At 40.3% G+C, this 25,621-nt stretch overlaps 1 protein-coding gene across 1 annotated transcript in view; it reads right to left on the bottom strand.

Annotated features, from left to right (window-relative positions):
• Nucleotides 1–23,409, bottom strand: part of FAM3B (FAM3 metabolism regulating signaling molecule B) — a 40,048-nt gene extending 16,639 nt beyond the window's left edge. The window contains exon 1 of the mRNA XM_075850995.1: nt 23,078–23,409. Within this exon, the coding sequence (XP_075707110.1) occupies nt 23,078–23,105 (28 nt within the window). The 5' untranslated portion in view covers nt 23,106–23,409. The remainder of the gene's footprint in view (nt 1–23,077) is intronic.
• Nucleotides 23,410–25,621: the final 2,212 nt, after the last annotated feature.

Genomic DNA, 25,621 nt, shown 5'->3' with positions numbered 1-25,621 from the left:
GAAGATCATGAGGTTCATTCCAGGTAGAAGAACTTCTGGTGGAGCTGATCCCGATGTGTCGCGGCCACGTCTATGTGGGACGGACGTCGCCGCGACACATCAGGATCACAGCAGGGTCATGAGCGCGGTGTTTGCTGTCATAATCTGTATCCGTCTTTCAACAGGAGATGTTTGCACAAGAATCAGATGAAAAGCAGGTGAACTTTCTTAAAGGAAAGGTCTCCGGGACCGGACGTCCGCACATAACGCGGCGAATGGGTGGGTGACGTTACGTACATAAGGTCCATCATTATGACACAGAACGTACACCTGTTATGTACATAGGCACCGCAGACAGCGTATAATATGTCATCTATGACATGTTCCACTCCAATACTATCTACAGTGTTACCTTACTCCACTCAAAGGCTGGAAATTCAGGTGTGACCACTGGTAATACTAAGTGGAAGCTGAAAGATGGACGTACAATGCTTGCCAACACTACCGGAAATAGGGGAGACCTTCCAGACTCCTAGAAGAGCAGGCAATTGTCCCGGGCACCCCATGTTCTCCAAAATATACTCACATCTCCCCGATTCTGCAGTTCACCTCATTCTTAGGCGCCACTACAGACAATATCCTGGCACCGGGGTCAACATCAGGATTGCGCCTGCAGCAGCGCCCCCTGCCTGGGAGTGAAGAGAACTGCGGGGACTGCGAGATGTGAGTATCTGTAAGTCTGGTCAGGGGTCTGTATTTTGGGGGTCTATATTTATTTAAGGGGTCTGGTCTGAGGTCTGTTTTTAAGGGTTCACATTTTAATTTCAGGAGTCTGGTTTTGGGTCTATTTTTATTTATGGGGTCTGGAGGGGTCTGTATATATTCATGGGTCTGGTCTGGTGGCCGTATTTATTTGGGCTTTGTGGTCTGGGGACTGTATTTATTTAGTGGGTATGGTCTAGGGGGTCCGTATTTCAGGAGGTCTGGTCTGGGGTCTAGAATTATTCCAGGGATCTGGTTTGGGGGGTGTATTTATTTAGGGGGTCTGGTGTCTGTATTCATTTTGCATAAGGGAAAAAAAAATTCACACATGCGCCGATTCAAGCTTCATGGTTTTCTCCCTGATGTCTCCTCTCAACAGCTGACAAGTAGGGATATGAAGCTCTAAGCTGTGGTTATGTTTATTTAGGACCCCCTGGTTTTTACCTGTGGGGGACAATTTGGAAGTAGAGTAAACATGTATCATTTAGTAAATAATTATATTCGCCATGAAATAACAATTCTATAACATCTTTTCTTACAACTCTACACTGAGCCGTTCCTCTGTTATGCCTCCTAGAAATAAATGAACAAATTAACAGCTGGGTGTTATTAGTTGTGGGTGTGTCCCTACACAGTCTGACACTGTCCAATCAGTGCTGAAAGAGTGAGATTGTGTAGGTATACGCCCCTTTAAAAAAGGAATGGTAACATCCAGCTGTCAATTTATTCATACATTTCTAGGAGGAATAACAGAGGAACGGCACAACAAGGAGTTCTAAGAAAATATTTTCCAAAATTGTTATTTCATGGGGAATACAAATATTTACAAAAACAGTCATGTCAGGAGAGGTGACAGGTCCACTTTAAGGCTATGTTCACACAGATTTTTTTGCAGGCGGAAATTCTGCCTCAAAATTCCAATTGGAAGTTTGAGGCAGATTTTCCTCTCCCTGCACGCCGATTTTTGCAGCGTATCTCGCCCACGCCCATTGAGCGCCGCAGGCATAAAACGACGCGAAATACGCTTTCTCAGACTCCCATTGATGTCAATGTGAGGTCAGAGGCGTAAACGCCAGAAGATAGGGCATGTCCCTTCTTTCTCCCGCGAGACGGTTTTACCGCTCGCAGGAAAAAGACGCCTCCGCCTCCCATTGAAATCAATGGGAGGTATTTTCGGGCCGTCAAAAAACTCTGTGTGAACATAACCTAAAGGGGGATTACTAAGGCTAGATTCACCCAAACGTGTCCGTTTTGCGCACGGTATTGATTCCATCAAAACAACAGAACCCTTACACAACGGTGACAAACGGAAACCATTTGCACCAGATTCATCACCATTGAAATCAATGGGGGAGATCTATTTAAAAGTGGTGCAAGGGAAAAGTGAGCGGTTGCCCAAAGCAACCAATCAAGTCGTTGCTTACATTCGCCAAATGACCTTTTAGAAATAAGAGCTGGAAGCTAATTGGTTGCTATGGGCAACTGCATCACTTTTACCTTGCACCAGTTTTGATAAATTTCCCCAAATATCTACATAGCGATAAACCCCACAATACGAATATAAGATCATAAAGTATCCAAAACAATAGAAAATAAATTGAAGAGGAGAATAATGTGACCCACTGGGAAAATTAGGGAACCTGAATGAAGCCCTCTATTTGTATCGCATGGGTTTGATTTGGGTTATAGATGGGGCTCAATGGAATACATGGACAGCTCGAGCACGGCAGAATGGGAATTGCTCTTAACCCCTTAACGCATTATCACGTAAATGTACATGACAGGTGTTAAGGGGTTTTATGGAGTGGGCTCATGGGCTGAGCCCGCTCCATACTGGGCGGATATTGGCTGTATATTACAGCTGACACCTGAGTGCAACGGGCAGAATCAAAGATCACTTTGATTCCGCCCGTTGTACCCCTTAGATGCCTTGGTCAATAGCGACCGCAGCATCTAAGCGATTTGAAAGAGAGGACGGCACCCTCTGACAGGCCATCGCCCCCCCCCCCCCCGGGACGAGATTGTAGGGTGCCAATGGCTGTCATGGCAGCCTGGGCGTCTAATGAGGCCCCCCCAGGTCTGCCATCTTAGTACTCCTATTAATCCCTGCCAGATGTTGTTTTCTTTATTTTCCCTAAATTATTGATATAAAAAAATAACATAACTGGTATTGCCGCATCGGTAAAAGTCTGAAATATTACAATTCAATGCTATTTAACCCGCACGGTGAATGCTGTAAAAAATAACATTAAACATTAAAGATTACTGTTTTTTTTGTAACCATAGCCCCCCAAAAAAGGGAATAAAAAGGGATCAAAAAGTCGCATGTACCGCAAAGTGGTACAAATAAAAACTACAACTCGTCCCGCAAAAATTAAGCCCTCGTACAGCTACGTCGATGTAAAAATAAAAAAGTTATGGTTTTTGGAAGACAGTGAAGAAAAAATGAAAAAACGAAAATTGGCTGCGAAGGGAAGGAGTTCTGGCTCATACTGGGGAATACCTAGCGAGGAGAACCCCTCTATGATGTCATAAGCCTTAATAGTCCATATGGACAGGGGTTATCTTAATGAGACAACCTCTTAAAGCCACAACATCTCCTGCTGACAGTAATGAATCTGAACATCACTTGATGACTCAGAAAATGTATAGGAAATGCTTAAAGGCGTTTTCTACCTTGTGACAACTGATCCATCGGATAGATCATCAGTACATGATCTGTGGGCTTCCGACACCCGGACCCCACACAGCTCAGCTGTACTGGCTGCCTCCGTGCACCGGACGTACATGCCGGAAGCAGTTAGCTCCCTCCGGTCACAGAATAGCGGCCAAACTGCAGTGTTCAAGTGAATAGGAGCAGACCTGCAGTTCTGCAGCACGTCCACAATGCTATGTACGGAGCCAACTGCTTCTGGCTCTGCACATCGCATTATGTTCCATAACATCCGATGCCTGCAGGCCACCGGAGTGGCTTATCAGTGCGGGGTCCATTTGTCGGACCCGCACTGATGATATACTGATGATCTATCCGGTGATAGGTCATCAGTTGTCAGAAGTTGGAAAACCCCTTTAAATATTTTGACATTTTTTGGGTTCAAATTTTGATTTGTCACTGGACAAATTGCTATTTAAAGGGGTTCTCTGCTTTGGATAATCCCTATTTGTTAGAAATATCTCGTGACAATAAGTTGATCCCACAGTGTCCCCCTGCGATCAGCTGTAATCTGTGGGGTAAACTTGGCAATAAGTGTTCAATTTCCCTGCAGCACTCCCACAGGAGAATTTAAGCATTACACAGTGTCCATTCACATCAATGTGTTGTCTGTGTAATACAGGACAGGACAGGTCCTCCAGAGAGAGAGACGCTCTTTATTACTGCTCTCCACTCTGGCCACAAAATGAGAATCCTGAACAGGGGGACCCCTATTATCTCCGAATTCCCTAATAGGGTATATAAAAATGACAACCCCTAATATATTTTAGTAGGTCGACCAAAGGTGAACTTACACTTTTATGATGGATTTTTATATCATGACAAAGTCAACAAATCCCAAAGTCCAAAGTGTTCTTATGATTCAACCGGTTTTTCAAGAGGGACAATTACTGTCTGATCCATATCACACCCAACACTTATAATACACACCCTGTGATACAGAATTATAATCCGTGTCTGACTCCGCCCCTTCGACTATGCTCTGCTTGCTTTCTAGAAAAGCGGCGTGAGCGGCTTATACTGCCCAAAAGACACAATTTTCCCAGCAACTTTTAGAGATAACAGCAGATTGCTAGAGGTTAGAAAAGCCGGACAAATTTGCTGATGGCCTGGCCATTTTTTTCTAAAAAGAGGTTTTTCGGATGGGACAACCCCTTTAATAAGCTCAGTTGATTCATGCCGGAGGGCCGAAAGTTAAGTGGAATGTAATCATATCCCGTGACAGTATTAGGTCAGATGTTCCCATCTGCCACATGCATGGGGTAGAATGGAGTCTCTTTGAGCCAATCAGATGTCTTCACTTGCTCTTCCCCGTCCTCTCAATCTCATGCTATTTCACTGAAACTGTAAGGGAGACTGCAGCTGCATCCCCACCTTCCCCCTCCCAACAAACACAAAAAAGATTTTATAGCCCCTATAAGGTGGTTAGGGGTAAATCAATTATTTAACAATTACTATTCACAATTATTCCACCCTACTTAAAATAGAACTTTTATAGGTAGCATTCCAACAATTGGATCAAAATGTAAACACACGACCATCTTCCATTAGCGTTGATTGACCCATCTGGGCTCCTGTAGTATTAATCTAGATCTCAGCCCATATCCACTAATATTCTATTCGGCTATTATACAGCTGGAGTAGGTAGATTAATGTGGCCGCTGTTCACACCATACAATATGATTGCCTGGGAGATGTATTCGCTATTAAAAGTTAAGGAGTCCTTACAAGCCTTCCCCCGATACAGCGGTGACCACAGGGGTAGTTAGTATTGATTAGTATCGGCAGTTCGTGTCAAGCCTCTTAATTGACAAAAATATTGACCAAACATTGCGCCTGCCTCCAGCCAAAAGTGTAGTGGCCGAACAGCCTATATGGCGTCGGTCCCTGCACCTGCGCAGACTAATACACGGTCTCCGTACTAAGTCCCTCTTTTAGACAACAGCACATGCGTCCACATGGCCCCATGTACACGTCCGCAAAATCTCCCGTAATTACGAGCCCATTCATTTCTATGGCCGACGGACACCTTCCCGTAGGTCTACGGGAGGGTGTCCGTGCCGTAGAAACCTGCCGAAACAAATAGGACATGTCCTATTTTTTTATTTTACGGACCGTGCTCCTATACTTTATAATGAGAGCACGGCTCGTAAAAAACGGCCAGTTGTCCGCGGCCGTCCGTGCCCGTAATTATGGGTCGTAATTACGGGCACGGTCATGTGCATGAAGCCTAATTTAGAAGCAATAGCCTGTCAAAGATAAGTATCAATTCATATAGAATAGGAGTTAGTAGTTGGCCCATTACTTTTTAAAATCAACCTCCAAAAATGGATCGGCCCAAATAGCCAATCGGCTCTTAATCCCTGCGTCTGCGCTGACTACTACACATTCAATTCTAAGTCCCTATCTAAATCAATAGCGCACGCGTCCACAAAGAGAATCCGTAACATCTCAAAGATAAATTCCCAGCAACAGGAGACACACGGCTAAAATCTGATTGTAAAAGTTCACTTTTGTGTGGCAGGTGCACATTTGGCGCTATATGCCTACCATCAAAACCGAGACAATTTATTGACTGTCGCAGCATGGGTGGTATCTGTACGGCACAATGCACTTGGCCGAAATTCCACGTCGGAAAGACCAAAGACAAGCTGAGGAGAAGGATCTCCCAATTCGATACCATCGTTTTGCGACATATTCATTTTGTACGTATTGGCAATTTCGATAACCTAAAATTTAGAGGGAATTAGAGAACTTAAAGGGTTTATCCAGGATTGGAATAACATAGCCATAGCTCCTTATTTCCAGAAACAGCGCCACACCTGTCCATGGGTTGTGTCTGGTAATGCAGCTCAGCTCCATTGAAGTGAATAGGGTTGAAATGCAATACCACAAACAACGTGTGTACAAGTGTGGCGCTATTTTTGGAAGAAAGCCGCCATGTTTTTTCGTATCCCGGACAACTCCTTTAAGTTGGTACCTGTAGAGAAAATCTAGACAAGTTTCTCTTGTTACAAGAGGAAGAATGGTAGAATTTTCCGTTTACAAAGCCTCAGTCCTAAGGGAATTCATAATTGATTGTTGTTTTTAGCCGGTCGACATAGTTATTGTCTTGAAACTAAGTTTCCTTATGTGCAGAACATTGTCCCTTGCCTCTGAATGTAGGGACAGAAAGATTTGACTGATCATATGGACTAGTAGTCTGCAGAAGTCTACGCTATCGTAGGGACTAACAGCCACCCGGCCACTCCATTATTGGGAGGCTGACTTTAAAAACGAATGAGCCTTCTAACTCCTATTCTCTAAGTATTAACACATGTGCAGTAGATACTTATCTTTGGCATGCTCTTGGTGCTATAAGTGTGGACGCATGCGTTGTTGTCTACAAGATGGAATTAGTATGTAGACATTCTAGTAGTCTGCGCAGGCGCTGTGACCGACGGTGGAAAAGCTGTTCGGCCGCACCACTTTTGGCTGGTGGAAGGAGCAACGTCTGGCCAATATTACTATCATTTAAGACGAAGCATCAGCTTGACCTGATACCTACTGGCGATACTATCCGATACTAACTACCAATGTATAAGCGTTGTAACGGCGAAACATTTTGGGGGGCTTGTAGGGACTTGTTAACTTTTAATAGCGAATACATTTCCTCGGCAATCATATTGTAGTAATAATAGTATTAATGCATATACATTAAATGGAATAAAACTGGGGATAAGGAAAAAAGAGAAGGACCTGGGAATTCTGGGTACAAATAAGCTAAGCAGCAGCACTCAATGTCAGGCAGCAGCTGAAAAAGCAAATAGAATTTGAGGGTGTATAAAAAGAGAGATAAAAAACTGTGATTCAAATGTTATATTACCCCTATACAAACCTCTTCTAAGACCACATCTTGAATATAGAATTCAGTTCTGGGCTCCACATTGTAAAAAGGATATAGGAGAACTGGAGAGGGTGGGCGACAAGATTATTAAATGGGATGGGAGGTGTCACTTACAATGAAAGGCTAGAAACATTGTTAAGCTCGGAAAAAAGACCATAGACAGTGACGTCAGGGGATCCTCCTGGACCGGAATGTGATGTCAGGGGCAACCCCAGAGCCGGAGTCCCAGAGATGAGCACTAGTATAGGCTCTGCTCCGGAACTCTGGGGAAGCTCCTGACATCACTGTCCATATATGGACAGTGATATCAGGGGCTTGCCCAGAGCCGGAGTCCCGAGGCAGAGCCGCTTCTAGCACTCTGCCTGGAACTCCAGCTCTGCTCCTGACATCACTGTGACATATATGTCCATATATGTCACAGTGATGGCAGGGGAAGACCCAGAGCCGGAGTCCCAGAGCAGAGTGCTAGGATAGGCGCTGCTCCGGAACTCTGGGGAAGCCCCTGACATCACTGTCCACACATGTCACTGTCCACACAAAGTCCCGGAGGAGAGCTGCTTCTAGCACTCTGCCTGGGACTCCAGTTCTGCTCCTGAAATCACTGTCCATATATGGACAGTGATGTCAGGGGCAACCCCAGAGCAGGAGTCCGGGAGCAGAGCGCTAGTATAGGCTCTGCTCTGGGACTATGGCTCTGGGGAAGCCCCTGACATCACTGTTTATATATGGACAGTGACTTCAGGGGCTCCTCCAGCAGAGGAAACCACAGCCAGAGTGTCGCCAATGCTCTGGCTGGGTATTCCACTCCTAGAGCAGGCTCCAATACAGCTATCTACAGTGAGGGTGGGGGTTGTAGCGCTGTCAACAGGGTTTAGTGTGTGGGGCGCTATCTACAGGGGCGGTGCACTATCTACAGGGGGTTGTGTGACCATTGCTCACCTACCACCAACAATCTAGCGCGGGAAAGGGACTGCGCTCCTTCATGACGTCATGAAGGAGCGCCAGCACACTCCTCCTTCAGCCTGCTCTCTCCTGTCTTAAAGGAGCTACGGTGCCACGGGGCCCGCAGTGGCTTCAGTGGCAGCATGCGGCCTGCGGGACGCGTGTTCGAGACCCCTGCACTACCTCAAGAGGTAGTGATGGTAGATAATATGTAAGCATTTGAAAAAAAGGCGAAATGGTTATTTTCTGACAATTGGCATCGAAGGTTATAATTAATAAAGCAATAAGTGGCAGGTAATTGAATGAGAAAGCTTGAACTTGATGGACCTGTATCTTTTTCCAACCTATGTAACTATGTATTGTATGGTGTGAGCTGCAGCTACACTACTCCAGCACTATGATAGCCAAATAGTACAGAGTCGAGTCACATTATTATAACCACCTCCTACTTTAGCCCATGAAGGAAGTGATGTGTCGCGGGCGGGCTTGGTGGGTATATAAGGTGGGGGATAGGCTGATGACATATTACTCATTGTTGTCATGGGTAAAAGGGGCGATTTATCAGAGTTGGGATGATTATTGGCTTTCAGGCCAGGGTGGTGGTATTTCTCACACAGCGCAGTTTGTGAACTGTTTTCGTGCTGCTGTGGTGACAGTGTATCGTGAGTGGACAAACGGCACCAGAGGGAATAACTGACGTGGAAGCTGCGGAGCACCACGTGCCACTGATGTGAGAGGTGAACGTCGGCTATGAGGGTGCGCGAGGGCCGAACGACACGCTACAGTGGAGAAGCTCACCATGAAAATTAACCAGGGGGCGACCAGACGTGTGTCTAATACAACAGTTCAGCGAACCCGACTGCGTATGGGGCTCCGGAGCCGACGGATGGTCACTGCTCCTATGCTAACCAAGGTGCATCAGAGAAAAAGGCTTCAATTTGCACGGCAGTATCGGAATTGGACCACCGGTGATTGGCAAAGGGTTGCCTCCTCCGATGAGTTACATTTTCTGCTTCATCCAACGAATGGACGTTGGCGCGCCAGGCGAGAAACATCAGAGAACAAACACCCGGCAACCATTGCTGGAAGAACACAGGCCGGTGGCGGCAGCGTTATGGTCTGGGGGATTTTTCATGACGTTCTCTGGGCCACTCATCCATGTGGACGGCTCTGAAGCGATTTGGGTATGAATCCATGGTTGCAGGTCACGTCCCTTCCCCCCCCCATACATACTGATTGTCTTCCCAGGGGCAGATGGAATCTTCCAGCAAGACAATGCGACTTGTCACATGGCTAGAAATGTCAGTGGTTGGAAGAGCACGACCAAGACTTCCAAGTACTTCCCTGGCCCCCTAATTCACCAGAATTGAACCCAATTGAGCATCTGTGGGACCTCCATCGTCTTGTCCGCTCTATGGATCCTCCCGCACGCACCCTCCAGTGAATGTGGGATGCTCTGCAGTCAGCACGGCGCCAGAAACCTGAGACCATGATAGGGTGGAATAAAGGATTTTTGTTGCCCAAAAGCAAATAGTAATTATGAAACTATTTACTAGACGGATGTTCTGGGGACTGAGAAGGTTTCTGGACATTTTCTGAGGGTCTGCAGGCCAGGAAAGGAGAGCTGCTGGAAGGTGAGGAAGATATCACTTTCTCCTAATGGGATATATTACAAAGTTTTATGTGCTCACGTGTTACAAGTTTATGCAAATCTTACGCTTTATGGCAAGACCTATAAACGTATGCCCGTGAGAACAGCCTCCATACATTACCAGTGGGTACAAAGGTAAAACATACCATAAAGACGTCCACAATAGAACTCGGAATCAAACGTTAATCCACATAAGGAAATGAAAGAGTAACTGATCAAACCTGAGAAGGAGGGGTCGGGCCGCAGCTATTGTTTTATTGTTCTATTTACGGAAATCTAAATAGGAAACTTGGCTGGACATCATCTCAGCACGTCAGCGCTGCACTCACAGGATTCCACATACAGAGAAAATAAAAAATGTGTTTTGAGCACTGCTGAAGCTCATTGCCCCTACTCAAGTCGGTGAATGAAAGAATATCACCTTTATAAACGTAATTTTTTTTATGCATCTAAGATCAAAAATGAAAAAAAGCAACTTTGCAAATAGTTTAAAATATCAAAAAAATTCTATCGTTTTGTGTCTACAGCTTCCCTGCAGACTTATGGGTCTCCATCGTAACAGACTACAAACAAACCCTGTGTAGTCTGACCCTGAAGTCAAACTCCCTTCTATCTGCCCCCTACATCTTTCTAACCTAAATTTGGTGGGTCAATTACGGGTCAGGTAGATGGCAATATGACTACAGGATCAGACTGCGCAGGGTTAGTTTGTAATGTTACTAAGGAGACATATAGGTCTGCATAGGAGCTGTAGACACAAAACGGTAAGGGATTTTTAATTAACACTATTTGCAAACCCTGTGTAATTGGACCACTTTATAATAATCCAATAATTCCTGGCTAGTACTCCCATAAGAATGATATTTAAAGTGCCCCCATAAGAGCTGCATTCCAGCCATTACAGCAACAACCACATGGACCCATAACCAGCGACATCCACAGTGCCACCATAACAGTTACAACTTAATGCCCAAATTACAGTAGAAAGCCCTGTGCCCCTATTACCCATATATTACACATAACAGTGACCATCACAGTGCTCCAATAGCAGCCGCAGTGACTCCATAACAGTGACATCAACCGTGTCACTCTAAAAGGCACCGCCTGCAGGAATATTAGAGCTCGAAGAGGGTTATTTGTCCCGCAGAAATGGTCTAATTCTGACCGCTCTTAGTGGCCAGTGCCAAACTACCAGTTATTCAAGGGACTTGTCTCCTTTTCTGGGAGGAAGTCTTCTCTTTTTTTTGGGACACTCCCAGATGTTTCGGCAGAATAGGCAAGTGGGTATAACCTTATTAGGGCCAGATGGCAAGCCAGTGCTTACAGACTAGCATAAACTGGTCAGGGGACCAAAAAGTTTTGACACAGGACCCCCGTCCTGTATCCCATGAATTTATTATTGCCCTAAAATTACTCAAATACATACTGTTTTTGGTAAGGTTTTTTTATCCCAACTTTTTTGAAGTGTATTCTCACATGCTGAATGGCAGAAACGTGCATGTTTTACCATGAATTACTGCGGTACACCACGCTAAAATGCGCTCTTACCGTAGGTCTACTGCAGGGAGAGTCAGTTAAGGGTGTATTTAACGGAGTCGTTTTTGCCAAGGTTTTTGTGGTGATTTTTCTAATCCCTGAAAACCACAACATTTTTGTAAAAAGCGCAAACAAACACAATTCATGTAAAAAAAAAAAAATGCAAAAATCAATGGTGGTATTCAGAAGAGTATTTTGCATACCCCCAACAAAAATTTATAAAAATGATCAATACATTTTGTGCGCGCCAAAACAGCACCAATAAAAACGTCAACCCGCACCAAAAAAAAAAAAAACCCTGTAGAACAAAGATAAAAATGGTTACAAAAAAACACAAAAAATAATGGTGGAATAAATGTTGTTTTGCGTTCCCTCCCCAGTTATTGCTCTTGAAATGCGACGATGAAAGAACAAAAAAATTGTCGCCAGCCATATATTAAGCAACAGCTGCAGGGTAAATTGTAGTAGTATTACATCAGAACCATTTTCAAGGACGGAGAAGTCACGTAGCGCCACCGGCTCCCGCTAAAAGTGGTGCCACCCTCTACAATGTTCATATGACCTAATACGGGATTGCGCTAATGAAGGGAGCTGGCCCTTTAAAGGGGTTTCCTATAAAAGACATTAACGGCATTTCGACTAGATTGGCCAAAGAAAACCAGATCATTGGGGATCCGGTTTAGAGCTCCACCAATCCCCCAGAACAAGAGGTGTCCAATCCCTGTCCTCAATGGTAGATATGGAAATAGACAAGAATGGGGATCAGTGATCCTCGATCTCAGGATCGCTGGGGGTCCCAGAGGTCAGACCGCCACTGATCACACTTTTAGAGGAAATCCCTTAAACGCTCTGTATAAAAAGCAAATCAGACCAGGTAGTGAAAGCGTTGACAGTGCGACAATTAATATTCCAGCCAGATGACAAGATAAAGGGAGAGGATAATAAGAGGAGCCGCCCATAGACAACACAAAAGAATTTATCACAATGGAGTGGCATATGGAACTGGAATTTCAGGTTGTGCTGCATAACTTCATATGCAGTATATATAGAGTTCACGCCTGTATGACGTCATCGATATTATTAAATTATAATAATAACAGCAATAAGACTTAACGATAAAATCCCAAAGGCACCTGCAGAATTAGGGTGCGCATACGAAGGACTAAATCTCTGTATTCTAGGAACTTTACACACTTTCGTATAACCTATATCATAGTTGTAGGTCGCCCTCGGGCCGCCAAAACAGCTGTGACCCATCGAGGCCTGGACTCCACAAGATCTCAGAAGGTTCCTGTGGTCTCGGGCACCAAGACGTTAGCGGCAGATCCTGTAAGTCCTATAAGTTGTGAGGTTCTTCTCTATGGACCGGACTTGTTTTTCAGGCACACCCCAAAGATGATCGATCAGATTGAGATCTGGGAATTTGGAGACAAGTCATCACCTTGAACTCTTTATCATGTTCCTCAAACCATCCCTGAACAATGTCTGCAGTGTGGCGGAGGCATTATCCGGCTGATAGGGGGCACTGCCATTAGGGAACACCGCTGTCATGAAGGGGAGGGGTACTTGCTCTACAGCAATTTTTAGGTGAGGCATCACATGAATACCAAGACTCAAGGTTTCTCAGGAGAACATTGCCCAGAGCATCACGCTGCCTCCACCGAATTGTCTTCTTCCCATAAATCATCCTGGTGCCATCTTTTCTTTAGGTATGTGACGCACTCGCACCCAAACGTCCACATGATGTAAAAGAAAATGTGATCCATCAGACCAGGCCACCTTCTTCCATTCTTCCATGGTCCAGTTCTGATGCTCGTGTCCATTGTAGGAGCTTTCGGTGATAGACAGGGTCAGAATGGGCACTCTGACCGATCTTTGGCCATGACCCCTCTGCGTATTTTGACGCCTATCATAGCCAGCAGTAACTTTTTCAGTAATTTTTACTACAGTAGGGAACGGACCAGACGGGTTAGCCTTCACTCCCCACACACATCAATGAGACTTGGGCACCCATGACCCTGTCACCGGTCACCGGTCGTCCTTCCTTGGACCACTTTTGGTAGGTACTAACCACTACATACCGGGAACACCCCACAAGACCGGCCGTTTTGGAGATGCTCTGACCCGGTCGCCTAGCCATCACAATTTGGCCCTGGTCACAGTCGCTCAGATCCCTACACTTCCCCATTTTTCCTTCTTCCAACATCAACTTCAAGAACTGACTGTTCACTTGCTGCCTAATATAACCCACTGCTCGTCAGGCGCCATTGTCACCACACCATCAATCTTATTCACTTCACCTTTCAGAGGTTTTAATATGATGGTTTATAGCACAACAACGTATAAACTTGTTATGAAACGTTGCTATGGGCGACCACACTGGCCCCTCGGAGTCAACAGGTCCCACAGCGGTCACATAGGGTAACTGTAATAATCCCTCATATCCATCATCACCCATCAGATCATCGTATCGCACTGAACGTGGGAATCGACCTCAATTCTTGTCACTTTAATTTTAAATGAAGCTTTTTCCGCTCAAAAATCCCTTTGTGCCGGGTCAGTGTGTTGTTCGGACGAAGCCTCGACCGGTTCTGGTAACTTTTCAAAGTCCCAGGAAGTTATGGGACTGTATCATACACCCTGCCGACAACCTCTACTAGAAAAGTCCCTAATAAATATGAGCCGCCCCAGTAATATGTTCGTAAATTTTCTAGAACGGTAAGTTATGAGGTGACAGGAAAGCGTAGGATATCTGATCAGTTATTCAGGAATCTGGGAAAGCAGAGTGAAAACTTATAGGCCCAGTTCACACATAGCGTAAATATTGCGGATCGGCAGCGTAATACAGTAGCCGCATAATGGATGAGATGTGAATAAATCTCCTCCAGACGCTGCGGAAATGATAAGCGGAAAAAACGCTAAGAAATTGACCTGCGGTGCGGTTTTTTAACAATTGTATTTGCGTAATCGCTGCTTATTTATGGCGGGTTTTCTCCATTGAAATCAATGAGGCGGTAAAACCTGCAACAAATACCAGATGTTGTGTTTTTTTTGCAGCGGAAAAACTGCAATTCCGCCGGAAAAACACAACTAAAAAAACAAAACATCTTATACTTACCCAGAGTTCTGTGTTTCTTCTTCCAGGAAGTCCTCCTGGGATGACATTTTCCTCTCATGTGACCGCTGCAGCCAATCACAGGCTGCAGCAGTCACATGGGATGAAACGTCATGCCAGGGCTGCAGAACGGCAGGGGGACGCGCCACCATGGTAAATATCCTTTTTTTTTTTCTGTGCAGTTTTCCGCAGCGGACATTCTGTCCGAAAAAGTGCACCACAATTTGGTGTGGTTTTTCGTCCGGAATTCCCTGCTGCGAACAGGGAGTATACACTGTGTGCTTTTGCGCAACGTATCCACGCTGTGTGAACATACCCATATAGTAACTGTACAGGCGGCCATATTATTTGTCATACAACCTTTCCGAGAGCAGATATAGCTGAGAACCAAGAGCTGTATTGAAAGAAGTGGTGCCATTAACCCTTTTCTGGAGTATCATTTTTTTTAGAGCAAATATGAAGACAACAACAGCCCTAAATTTGTGACATTGCAGAATGAGCTCTGCTACATCTGTTTATATTCATCTGACACTGCTTGGTGCGGCAGCGCTGACTCTTGGTCTCACTTTCAACCTTCACATGCTACATGTAAACTGCAACTTTCTAATTTACTTTGTGCTTCAATTACTCACTCATTTCAAGATCTCTGCTTGCTGTCCATAAATGGAAGCATTCTTGATAACACCCAGAAGATGAAAACCCAGTCTAGAACTTAGGCCTCATGCCCACTTCAGTTTTTTTCTTCATGGTGCTATCCGTTTTTTCAACTAATAGCACCCTGACACATTCATTTCTATGGGGCCATGCACACTTCTGTTGTTTTAACAGAACGTGCGGCCGTTCCGTCAAAAATAGGACAGGTCCTACTCATGTCCGTTTTTGATGGAACAGTCTCTGCCTTTTCATTAATTTGGTCCGTGAAACAACAGACTGCACACGGAAGCCATCCGTGTGCGGTCCGTGATTCACGGAAACCGTCATTCGCGGCCGTATACCGGCCGACGTATGTGTGCATGCACAGCTGAGGGCTCGTGACAATTGTATCCAGTCTGGACAATCCTCAGTGAGCTACAAACATCAGCAACACAAATTTCTCTGCCGTTTTGATAGTTTGCTACAATGTATCAGTGCAGGTAAAATGTATCTCTAGAAACTATTGTCACAGAGGATTGTCTAGACAGGATACAATTGTTGCAAAGAAGTATTAGAATAGTACGGGATTTTATCCTCAGATGTTAAGACAAGTGTTCTTGTTCTCTGACAGCAAGCAGAGATCTTGAAAATGATGAGGAGCAGTAGAGCACTCACAGGATCTATAAACAACTGTCTACCAGTTTCATGTTGCTCGACCCCATTCTTTACTCTACAGCTCTGCTTGTTCACATATACAGTATATACAGTCCAAGGAGAACACATGATACATGATATAGTATATACAGTATATAGATCACACATGATACATGGTATAGTATATACAGTATATAGATCACACATGATACATGATATAGTATATACAGTATATAGATCACACATGATACATGGTATAGTATATACAGTCCAAGGAGAACACATGATACATGATATAGTATATACAGTATATAGATCACACATGATACATGGTATAGTATATACAGTATATAGATCACACATGATATAGTATATACAGTATATAGATCACACATGATACATGGTATAGTATATAGTCCATAGATCACACATGATACATGGTATAGTATATACAGTATAGATCACACATGATACATGGTATAGTATATACAGTATATAGATCACACATGATACATGGTATAGTATATACAGTATATAGATCACACCTGATACATGGTGTAGTATATACAGTATATAGATCACACATGATACATGGTATAGTATATACAGTATATAGATCACACATGATGCATGGTATAGTATATACAGTATATAGATCACACATGATACATGGTATAGTATATACAGTATAGATCACACATGATACATGGTATAGTATATACAGTATATAGATCACACATGATACATGATATAGTATATACAGTATATAGATCACACATGATACATGATATAGTATATACAGTATATAGATCACACATGATGCATGGTATAGTATATACAGTATATAGATCACACATGATACATGATATAGTATATACAGTATATAGATCACACATGATGCATGGTATAGTATATACAGTATATAGATCACACATGATGCATGGTATAGTATATACAGTATATAGATCACACATGATACATGGTATAGTATATACAGTATAGATCACACATGATACATGGTATAGTATATACAGTATATAGATCACACATGATACATGGTATAGTATATACAGTATATAGATCACACATGATACATGATATAGTATATACAGTATATAGATCACACATGATACATGGTATAGTATATACAGTATATAGATCACACATGATACATGATATAGTATATACAGTATATAGATCACACATGATATAGTATATACAGTATATAGAGCACACATGACACATGATATAGTATATACAGTATAGATCACACATGATACATGGTATAGTATATACAGTATATAGATCACACATGATACATGGTATAGTATATACAGTATATAGATCACACATGATACATGGTATAGTATATACAGTATAGATCACACATGATACATGGTATAGTATATACAGTATATAGATCACACATGATACATGGTATAGTATATACAGTATATAGATCACACATGATACATGGTATAGTATATACAGTATAGATCACACATGATACATGGTATAGTATATACAGTATATAGATCACACATGATACATGGTATAGTATATACAGTATATAGATCACACATGATACATGATATAGTATATACAGTATATAGATCACACATGATACATGGTATAGTATATACAGTATATAGATCACACATGATACATGATATAGTATATACAGTATATAGATCACACATGATATAGTATATACAGTATATAGAGCACACATGATACATGGTATAGTATATACAGTATATAGATCACACATGATACATGGTATAGTATATACAGTATATAGATCACACCTGATACATGATATAGTATATACAGTATATAGATCACACATGATACATGGTATAGTATATACAGTATATAGATCACACATGATATAGTATATACAGTATATAGATCACACATGATACATGATATAGTATATACAGTATATAGATCACACATGATACATGGTATAGTATATACAGTATATAGATCACACATGATACATGGTATAGTATATACAGTATATAGATCACACATGATACATGGTATAGTATATACAGTATATAGATCACACATGATACATGATATAGTATATACAGTATATAGATCACACATGATACATGGTATAGTATATACAGTATATAGATCACACATGATACATGATATAGTATATACAGTATATAGATCACACATGATACATGGTATAGTATATACAGTATATAGATCACACATGATACATGGTATAGTATATACAGTAAATAGATCACACATGATACATGGTATAGTATATACAGTATATAGATCACACATGATACATGGTATAGTATATACAGTATAGATCACACATGACACATGGTATAGTATATACAGTATATAGATCACACATGATACATGGTATAGTATATACAGTATAGATCACACATGACACATGGTATAGTATATACAGTATATAGATCACACATGATACATGGTATAGTATATACAGTATATAGATCACACATGATACATGGTATAGTATATACAGTATAGATCACACATGATACATGGTATAGTATATACAGTATATAGATCACACATGATACATGGTATAGTATATACAGTATATAGATCACACATGATACATGATATAGTATATACAGTATATAGATCACACATGATACATGGTATAGTATATACAGTATATAGATCACACATGATGCATGGTATAGTATATACAGTCCATAGATCACACATGATACATGATATAGTATATACAGTCCATAGATCACACATGATAAATGGTATAGTATATACAGTATATAGATCACACATGATACATGGTATAGTATATACAGTATATAGATCACACATGATACATGGTATAGTATATACAGTATATAGATCACACATGATACATGGTATAGTATATACAGTATATAGATCACACATGATACATGGTATAGTATATACAGTATATAGATCACACATGATGCATGGTATAGTATATACAGTATATAGATCACACATGATACATGGTATAGTATATACAGTATATAGATCACACATGATACATGGTATAGTATATACAGTATATAGATCACACATGATACATGGTATAGTATATACAGTATATAGATCACACATGATACATGGTATAGTATATACAGTATATAGATCACACATGATACATGGTATAGTATATACAGTATAGATCACACATGATACATGGTATAGTATATACAGTATATAGATCACACATGATACATGATATAGTATATACAGTATATAGATCACACATGATACATGATATAGTATATACAGTATATAGATCACACATGATACATGGTATAGTATATACAGTATATAGATCACACATGATGCATGGTATAGTATATACAGTATATAGATCACACATGATACATGGTATAGTATATACAGTATAGATCACACATGATACATGGTATAGTATATACAGTATATAGATCACACATGATACATGGTATAGTATATACAGTATATAGATCACACATGATACATGGTATAGTATATACAGTATATAGATCACACATGATACATGGTATAGTATATAGTCCATAGATCACACATGATACATGGTATAGTATATACAGTATATAGATCACACATGATACATGGTATAGTATATACAGTATATAGATCACACATGATACATGGTATAGTATATACAGTATATAGATCACACATGATGCATGGTATAGTATATACAGTATATAGATCACACATGATACATGGTATAGTATATACAGTATATAGATCGCACATGATACATGGTATAGTATATACAGTATATAGATCACACATGATACATGGTATAGTATATACAGTATATAGATCACACATGATACATGATATAGTATATACAGTATATAGATCACACATGATACATGATATAGTATATACAGTATATAGATCACACATGATACATGGTATAGTATATACAGTATATAGATCACACATGATACATGGTATAGTATATACAGTATATAGATCACACATGATACATGATATAGTATATAGATCACACATGATACATGGTATAGTATATACAGTATATAGATCACACATGATACATGGTATAGTATATACAGTATATAGATCACACATGATACATGGTATAGTATATACAGTATATAGATCACACATGATACATGATATAGTATATAGATCACACATGACACATGGTATAGTATATACAGTATATAGATCACACATGATACATGGTATAGTATATACAGTATATAGATCACACATGATACATGGTATAGTATATACAGTATATAGATCACACATGATACATGGTATAGTATATACAGTATATAGATCACACATGATGCATGGTATAGTATATACAGTCCATAGATCACACATGATACATGATATAGTATATACAGTCCATAGATCACACATGATAAATGGTATAGTATATACAGTATATAGATCACACATGATACATGGTATAGTATATACAGTATATAGATCACACATGATACATGGTATAGTATATACAGTATATAGATCACACATGATACATGGTATAGTATATACAGTATATAGATCACACCTGATACATGGTGTAGTATATACAGTATATAGATCACACATGATACATGGTGTAGTATATACAGTATATAGATCACACATGATACATGGTATAGTATATACAGTATATAGATCACACATGATACATGGTATAGTATATACAGTATATAGATCACACCTGATACATGGTGTAGTATATACAGTATATAGATCACACATGATACATGGTATAGTATATACAGTATATAGATCACACATGATGCATGGTATAGTATATACAGTATATAGATCACACATGATACATGGTATAGTATATACAGTATAGATCACACATGATACATGGTATAGTATATACAGTATATAGATCACACATGATACATGGTATAGTATATACAGTATATAGATCACACATGATACATGGTATAGTATATACAGTATATAGATCACACATGATACATGGTATAGTATATACAGTATATAGATCACACCTGATACATGGTGTAGTATATACAGTATATAGATCACACATGATACATGGTATAGTATATACAGTATATAGATCACACATGATACATGGTATAGTATATACAGTATATAGATCACACATGATACATGGTATAGTATATACAGTATATAGATCACACATGATACATGGTATAGTATATACAGTATATAGATCACACATGATACATGGTATAGTATATAGTCCATAGATCACACATGATACATGGTATAGTATATACAGTATATAGATCACACATGATACATGGTATAGTATATACAGTATATAGATCACACATGATGCATGGTATAGTATATACAGTATATAGATCACACATGATACATGGTATAGTATATACAGTATATAGATCACACATGATACATGGTATAGTATATACAGTATATAGATCACACATGATACATGATATAGTATATACAGTATATAGATGACACATGATACATGATATAGTATATACAGTATATAGATCACACATGATACATGGTATAGTATATACAGTATATAGATCACACATGACACATGGTATAGTATATACAGTATATAGATCACACATGACACATGATATAGTATATACAGTATATAGATCACACATGATACATGATATAGTATATACAGTATATAGATCACACATGATGCATGGTATAGTATATACAGTATATAGATCACACATGATACATGGTATAGTATATACAGTATATAGATCACACATGATACATGGTATAGTATATACAGTCCATAGATCACACATGATACATGGTATAGTATATACAGTCCATAGATCACACATGATACATGGTATAGTATATACAGTATATAGATCACACATGATACATGGTATAGTATATACAGTATATAGATCACACATGATACATGGTATAGTATATACAGTATATAGATCACACATGATACATGGTATAGTATATACAGTATATAGATCACACATGATACATGGTATAGTATATACAGTATATAGATCACACATGATACATGGTATAGTATATACAGTATATAGATCACACATGATACATGATATAGTATATACAGTATATAGATCACACATGATACATGGTATAGTATATACAGTATATAGATCACACATGATACATGGTATAGTATATACAGTATATAGATCACACATGATACATGGTATAGTATATACAGTATATAGATCACACATGATACATGGTATAGTATATACAGTATATAGATCACACATGATACATGGTATAGTATATACAGTATATAGATCACACATGATACATGGTATAGTATATACAGTATAGATCACACATGACACATGGTATAGTATATACAGTATACAGATCACACATGATACATGGTATAGTATATACAGCATATAGATCACACATGATACATGATATAGTATATACAGTATATAGATCACACATGATACATGGTATAGTATATACAGTATATAGATCACACATGATACATGGTATAGTATATACAGTATATAGATCACACATGATACATGGTATAGTATATACAGTATATAGATCACACATGATACATGGTATAGTATATACAGTATATAGATCACACATGATACATGGTATAGTATATACAGTATATAGATCACACATGATACATGGTATAGTATATACAGTATATAGATCACACATGATACATGGTATAGTATATACAGTATATAGATCACACATGATACATGGTATAGTATATACAGTATATAGATCACACATGATACATGGTATAGTATATACAGTATAGATCACACATGACACATGGTATAGTATATACAGTATACAGATCACACATGATACATGGTATAGTATATACAGCATATAGATCACACATGATACATGATATAGTATATACAGTATATAGATCACACATGATACATGGTATAGTATATACAGTATATAGATCACACATGATACATGGTATAGTATATACAGTATATAGATCACACATGATACATGGTATAGTATATACAGTATATAGATCACACATGATACATGGTATAGTATATACAGTATATAGATCACACATGATACATGGTATAGTATATACAGTATAGATCACACATGACACATGGTATAGTATATATGGTAGAATACAGTATGATGATGTATTAGGGGTTCACTTACTTGTGGACAGGAACCTGAAGTTCACCATGGCTTTGGCAGCAGGACACAGGTGTGTGACTGGCGAGCTCCGGGCTGCGCATGCTCAGTACATTGCTCCGCTTCTTGCTCCACACCCCGGAGTGACAGGTAACTGCTGTACAATGTGTGGAGGTGTCGCCTCTTTCCTGTGAATAGCAGAGCTGAAGGGGCTGCGGTGAGGGAGGAATTATGATAATGCAGACAGCCCTGTAATAGCTACTAAGTCACCGATGATGTAGCAGAGCTGATTGTGTCATTGAACTTGTTTGTGCATCATGAATCATGATTATGTAATCCTGTGTATAACCATAGATATCATGATATCACCACTGTCACACACTTGCCACTGCTACATCTGTGTATGAGAAGGGAGCACACTAGTAGCATTAGTGCTCGTTACTGCCCCCTCATGGATGTAGGAGGGAAAGACGTATCCTGTATATTACATATTAAAGGGTTAAACTGTAACTAGAGTAACGACAACAATGTATCACTCTCCAATATCTCCGGAGCGGCAAAGTAAACACGTATTTCCTTCAGGGCCCATTCACACGTAGCTGAAGTGACACCGCACTGCGTCTTTGGGGGCTCTATGGGGGGCTGTTTGGACTCTTTGAAGGGCACGTGTCTGTAGCAGTAGCAGAAATATATCTGATGTATTTATAGTCACTCTGTAACTTATTAAACTTATTTTAACACCCGGAACTTCCTCATTCTTTACCGGAATCCTGAACTTCTGCCCCGGAGTTTTATGACCGTCCACAGTTCCGACAACGCAAACAAGGATGTGGGGAATCAACTCAAGAATCATAGGAAGGAGATGGGGCAAAAAGGCACCACCACAAGGGGGCACTATTTTAATCATTATTACAAGAATTTGTTTCCTATTTATATACTTGCCTGCTACCAGCTTAGGACCTGTTCACACTGAGTTTTTTTTCCTTCAGGAATTTTGAGGCCGTTTTTAAGCTGCCTACGCACTTTTCCGCGTGTTTTCATGGCATTTTCCGCCTGCGGCCATTGAAGCTAATGCAAGGACCGCAAGCAAAAAAACACAGCGAAAAATTCTCAGAAACAAGCGTTTTTTCTGCCTCTCATTGATTCAATGCCTGCGGGGAAAAAAAACACCTCAAAATCAATTAATACAATGGAAAGCAATTTTGACTTTTTTTGGCACTGTTTCCACGTCAAAATTGGCGCCAAAAAACGGTGTGAACTGAACCTTACAGTGTCATTTGGATGGTGTTTACGTCTTTGTTTTTTTACTGTTGTGTCCTTTAATTTGACTAAAACAAAGCGATTAAAAACTGGTTTAGGAACAGGATTATTTTTTTCTTCTCCCAAAGAGAAATAAAAAAACCTTCCATTTAAGGAATTTGAATATAAAGAGAAGATATAAGACAAAAGCAACGTCGCGATAGAGGTGGGGAGGGAAAGAGGGGGGGGGGGGTGAGAAAAATATTTGAAGAAGGCTTCGTTCACATCTGCGTCAGGGCTCCGTTCCCTCTGAGCTTTCCATTGTTTATATGCTATTAAATGGAAATAAAATGGAAAAAAAGTAGCTTTAGCCACCTAAAAATAGAAAAAAAACTGATCAAAAAGCCGCATGCACCCCAAGAAAACTACAATGGATTCCTCAAGGGGTCTAGTTTCCAAATTGGGGTCAGTTTAGGGGGGTTTCCTCTGTTTTGGCACCACAAGACCTCTTCAAACCGGACATGGTGCCTAATAAAAAAGAGGCCTCAAAATCCTCTAGGTGCTCCTTTGCTTCTGAGGCCGGTGCTTCAGTCCATTACCGCCCGAGGGCCACATGTGGGATATTTCTCTAAACTGCAGAATCTGGGCAATACGTATTAAGTTGCGTTTCTCTGATAAATCCTTTTGTGTTATAAAAAAAATGGTATAAAGAGGATTTTCTGACAAAAAAAAAATGTAAATTTCACCTCTACTTTGCTCTAAATTTTTGTGAAACACCTAAAGGGTTCATAAACTTTCTAAATGCTGTTGTGAATACTTTGAGGGGTCTAGTTTCTAAAATGGGGTGTTTGATTGGGGTGTCTAATATATGGGCCCCTCAAAGCAACTTCAGAACTGAACTGGAACCTAAAAAAAAATAAAAATGAGGCAATACTTGGCTTCTTACATTATACTGATAATGAGCCGTGCCCACCCCGAGATGACCCCAGTTTTGACCGTTTGTATAAACGGAGACCCCTATTAGACCGTTCCAGTGCCCGGTTTTCCCCAGCATACACCCCCGAGAAGTGTATTTCTATTGATAAGTCCCTGGTACATTTTAAAGGGAGGGTTCAATTCCGCGAGTACCTGCCGGGTAAGAGGGCAAGGTATGGCGTGAAGATGTATAAGCTGTGAGAGTGCATCAGGGTATACCTACAGGTTTAGGATATATGAAGGAAAGGCCACCCCCAAACCAGACTGCATCCTGGACTACAATAGGTACATGGGAGGGATGGACTTGTAAGATCAAGCCCTGAAGCCCTACAGCGCCATGCGGTGTGGTATAAG

This window comes from Rhinoderma darwinii, chromosome 2 (assembly GCF_050947455.1).
Source record: "Rhinoderma darwinii isolate aRhiDar2 chromosome 2, aRhiDar2.hap1, whole genome shotgun sequence".
Lineage (NCBI taxonomy): Eukaryota > Metazoa > Chordata > Amphibia > Anura > Rhinodermatidae > Rhinoderma > Rhinoderma darwinii.
Note: the sequence above shows the minus strand (reverse complement) of the source record. Positions and strands in the feature narration are given on the sequence as shown.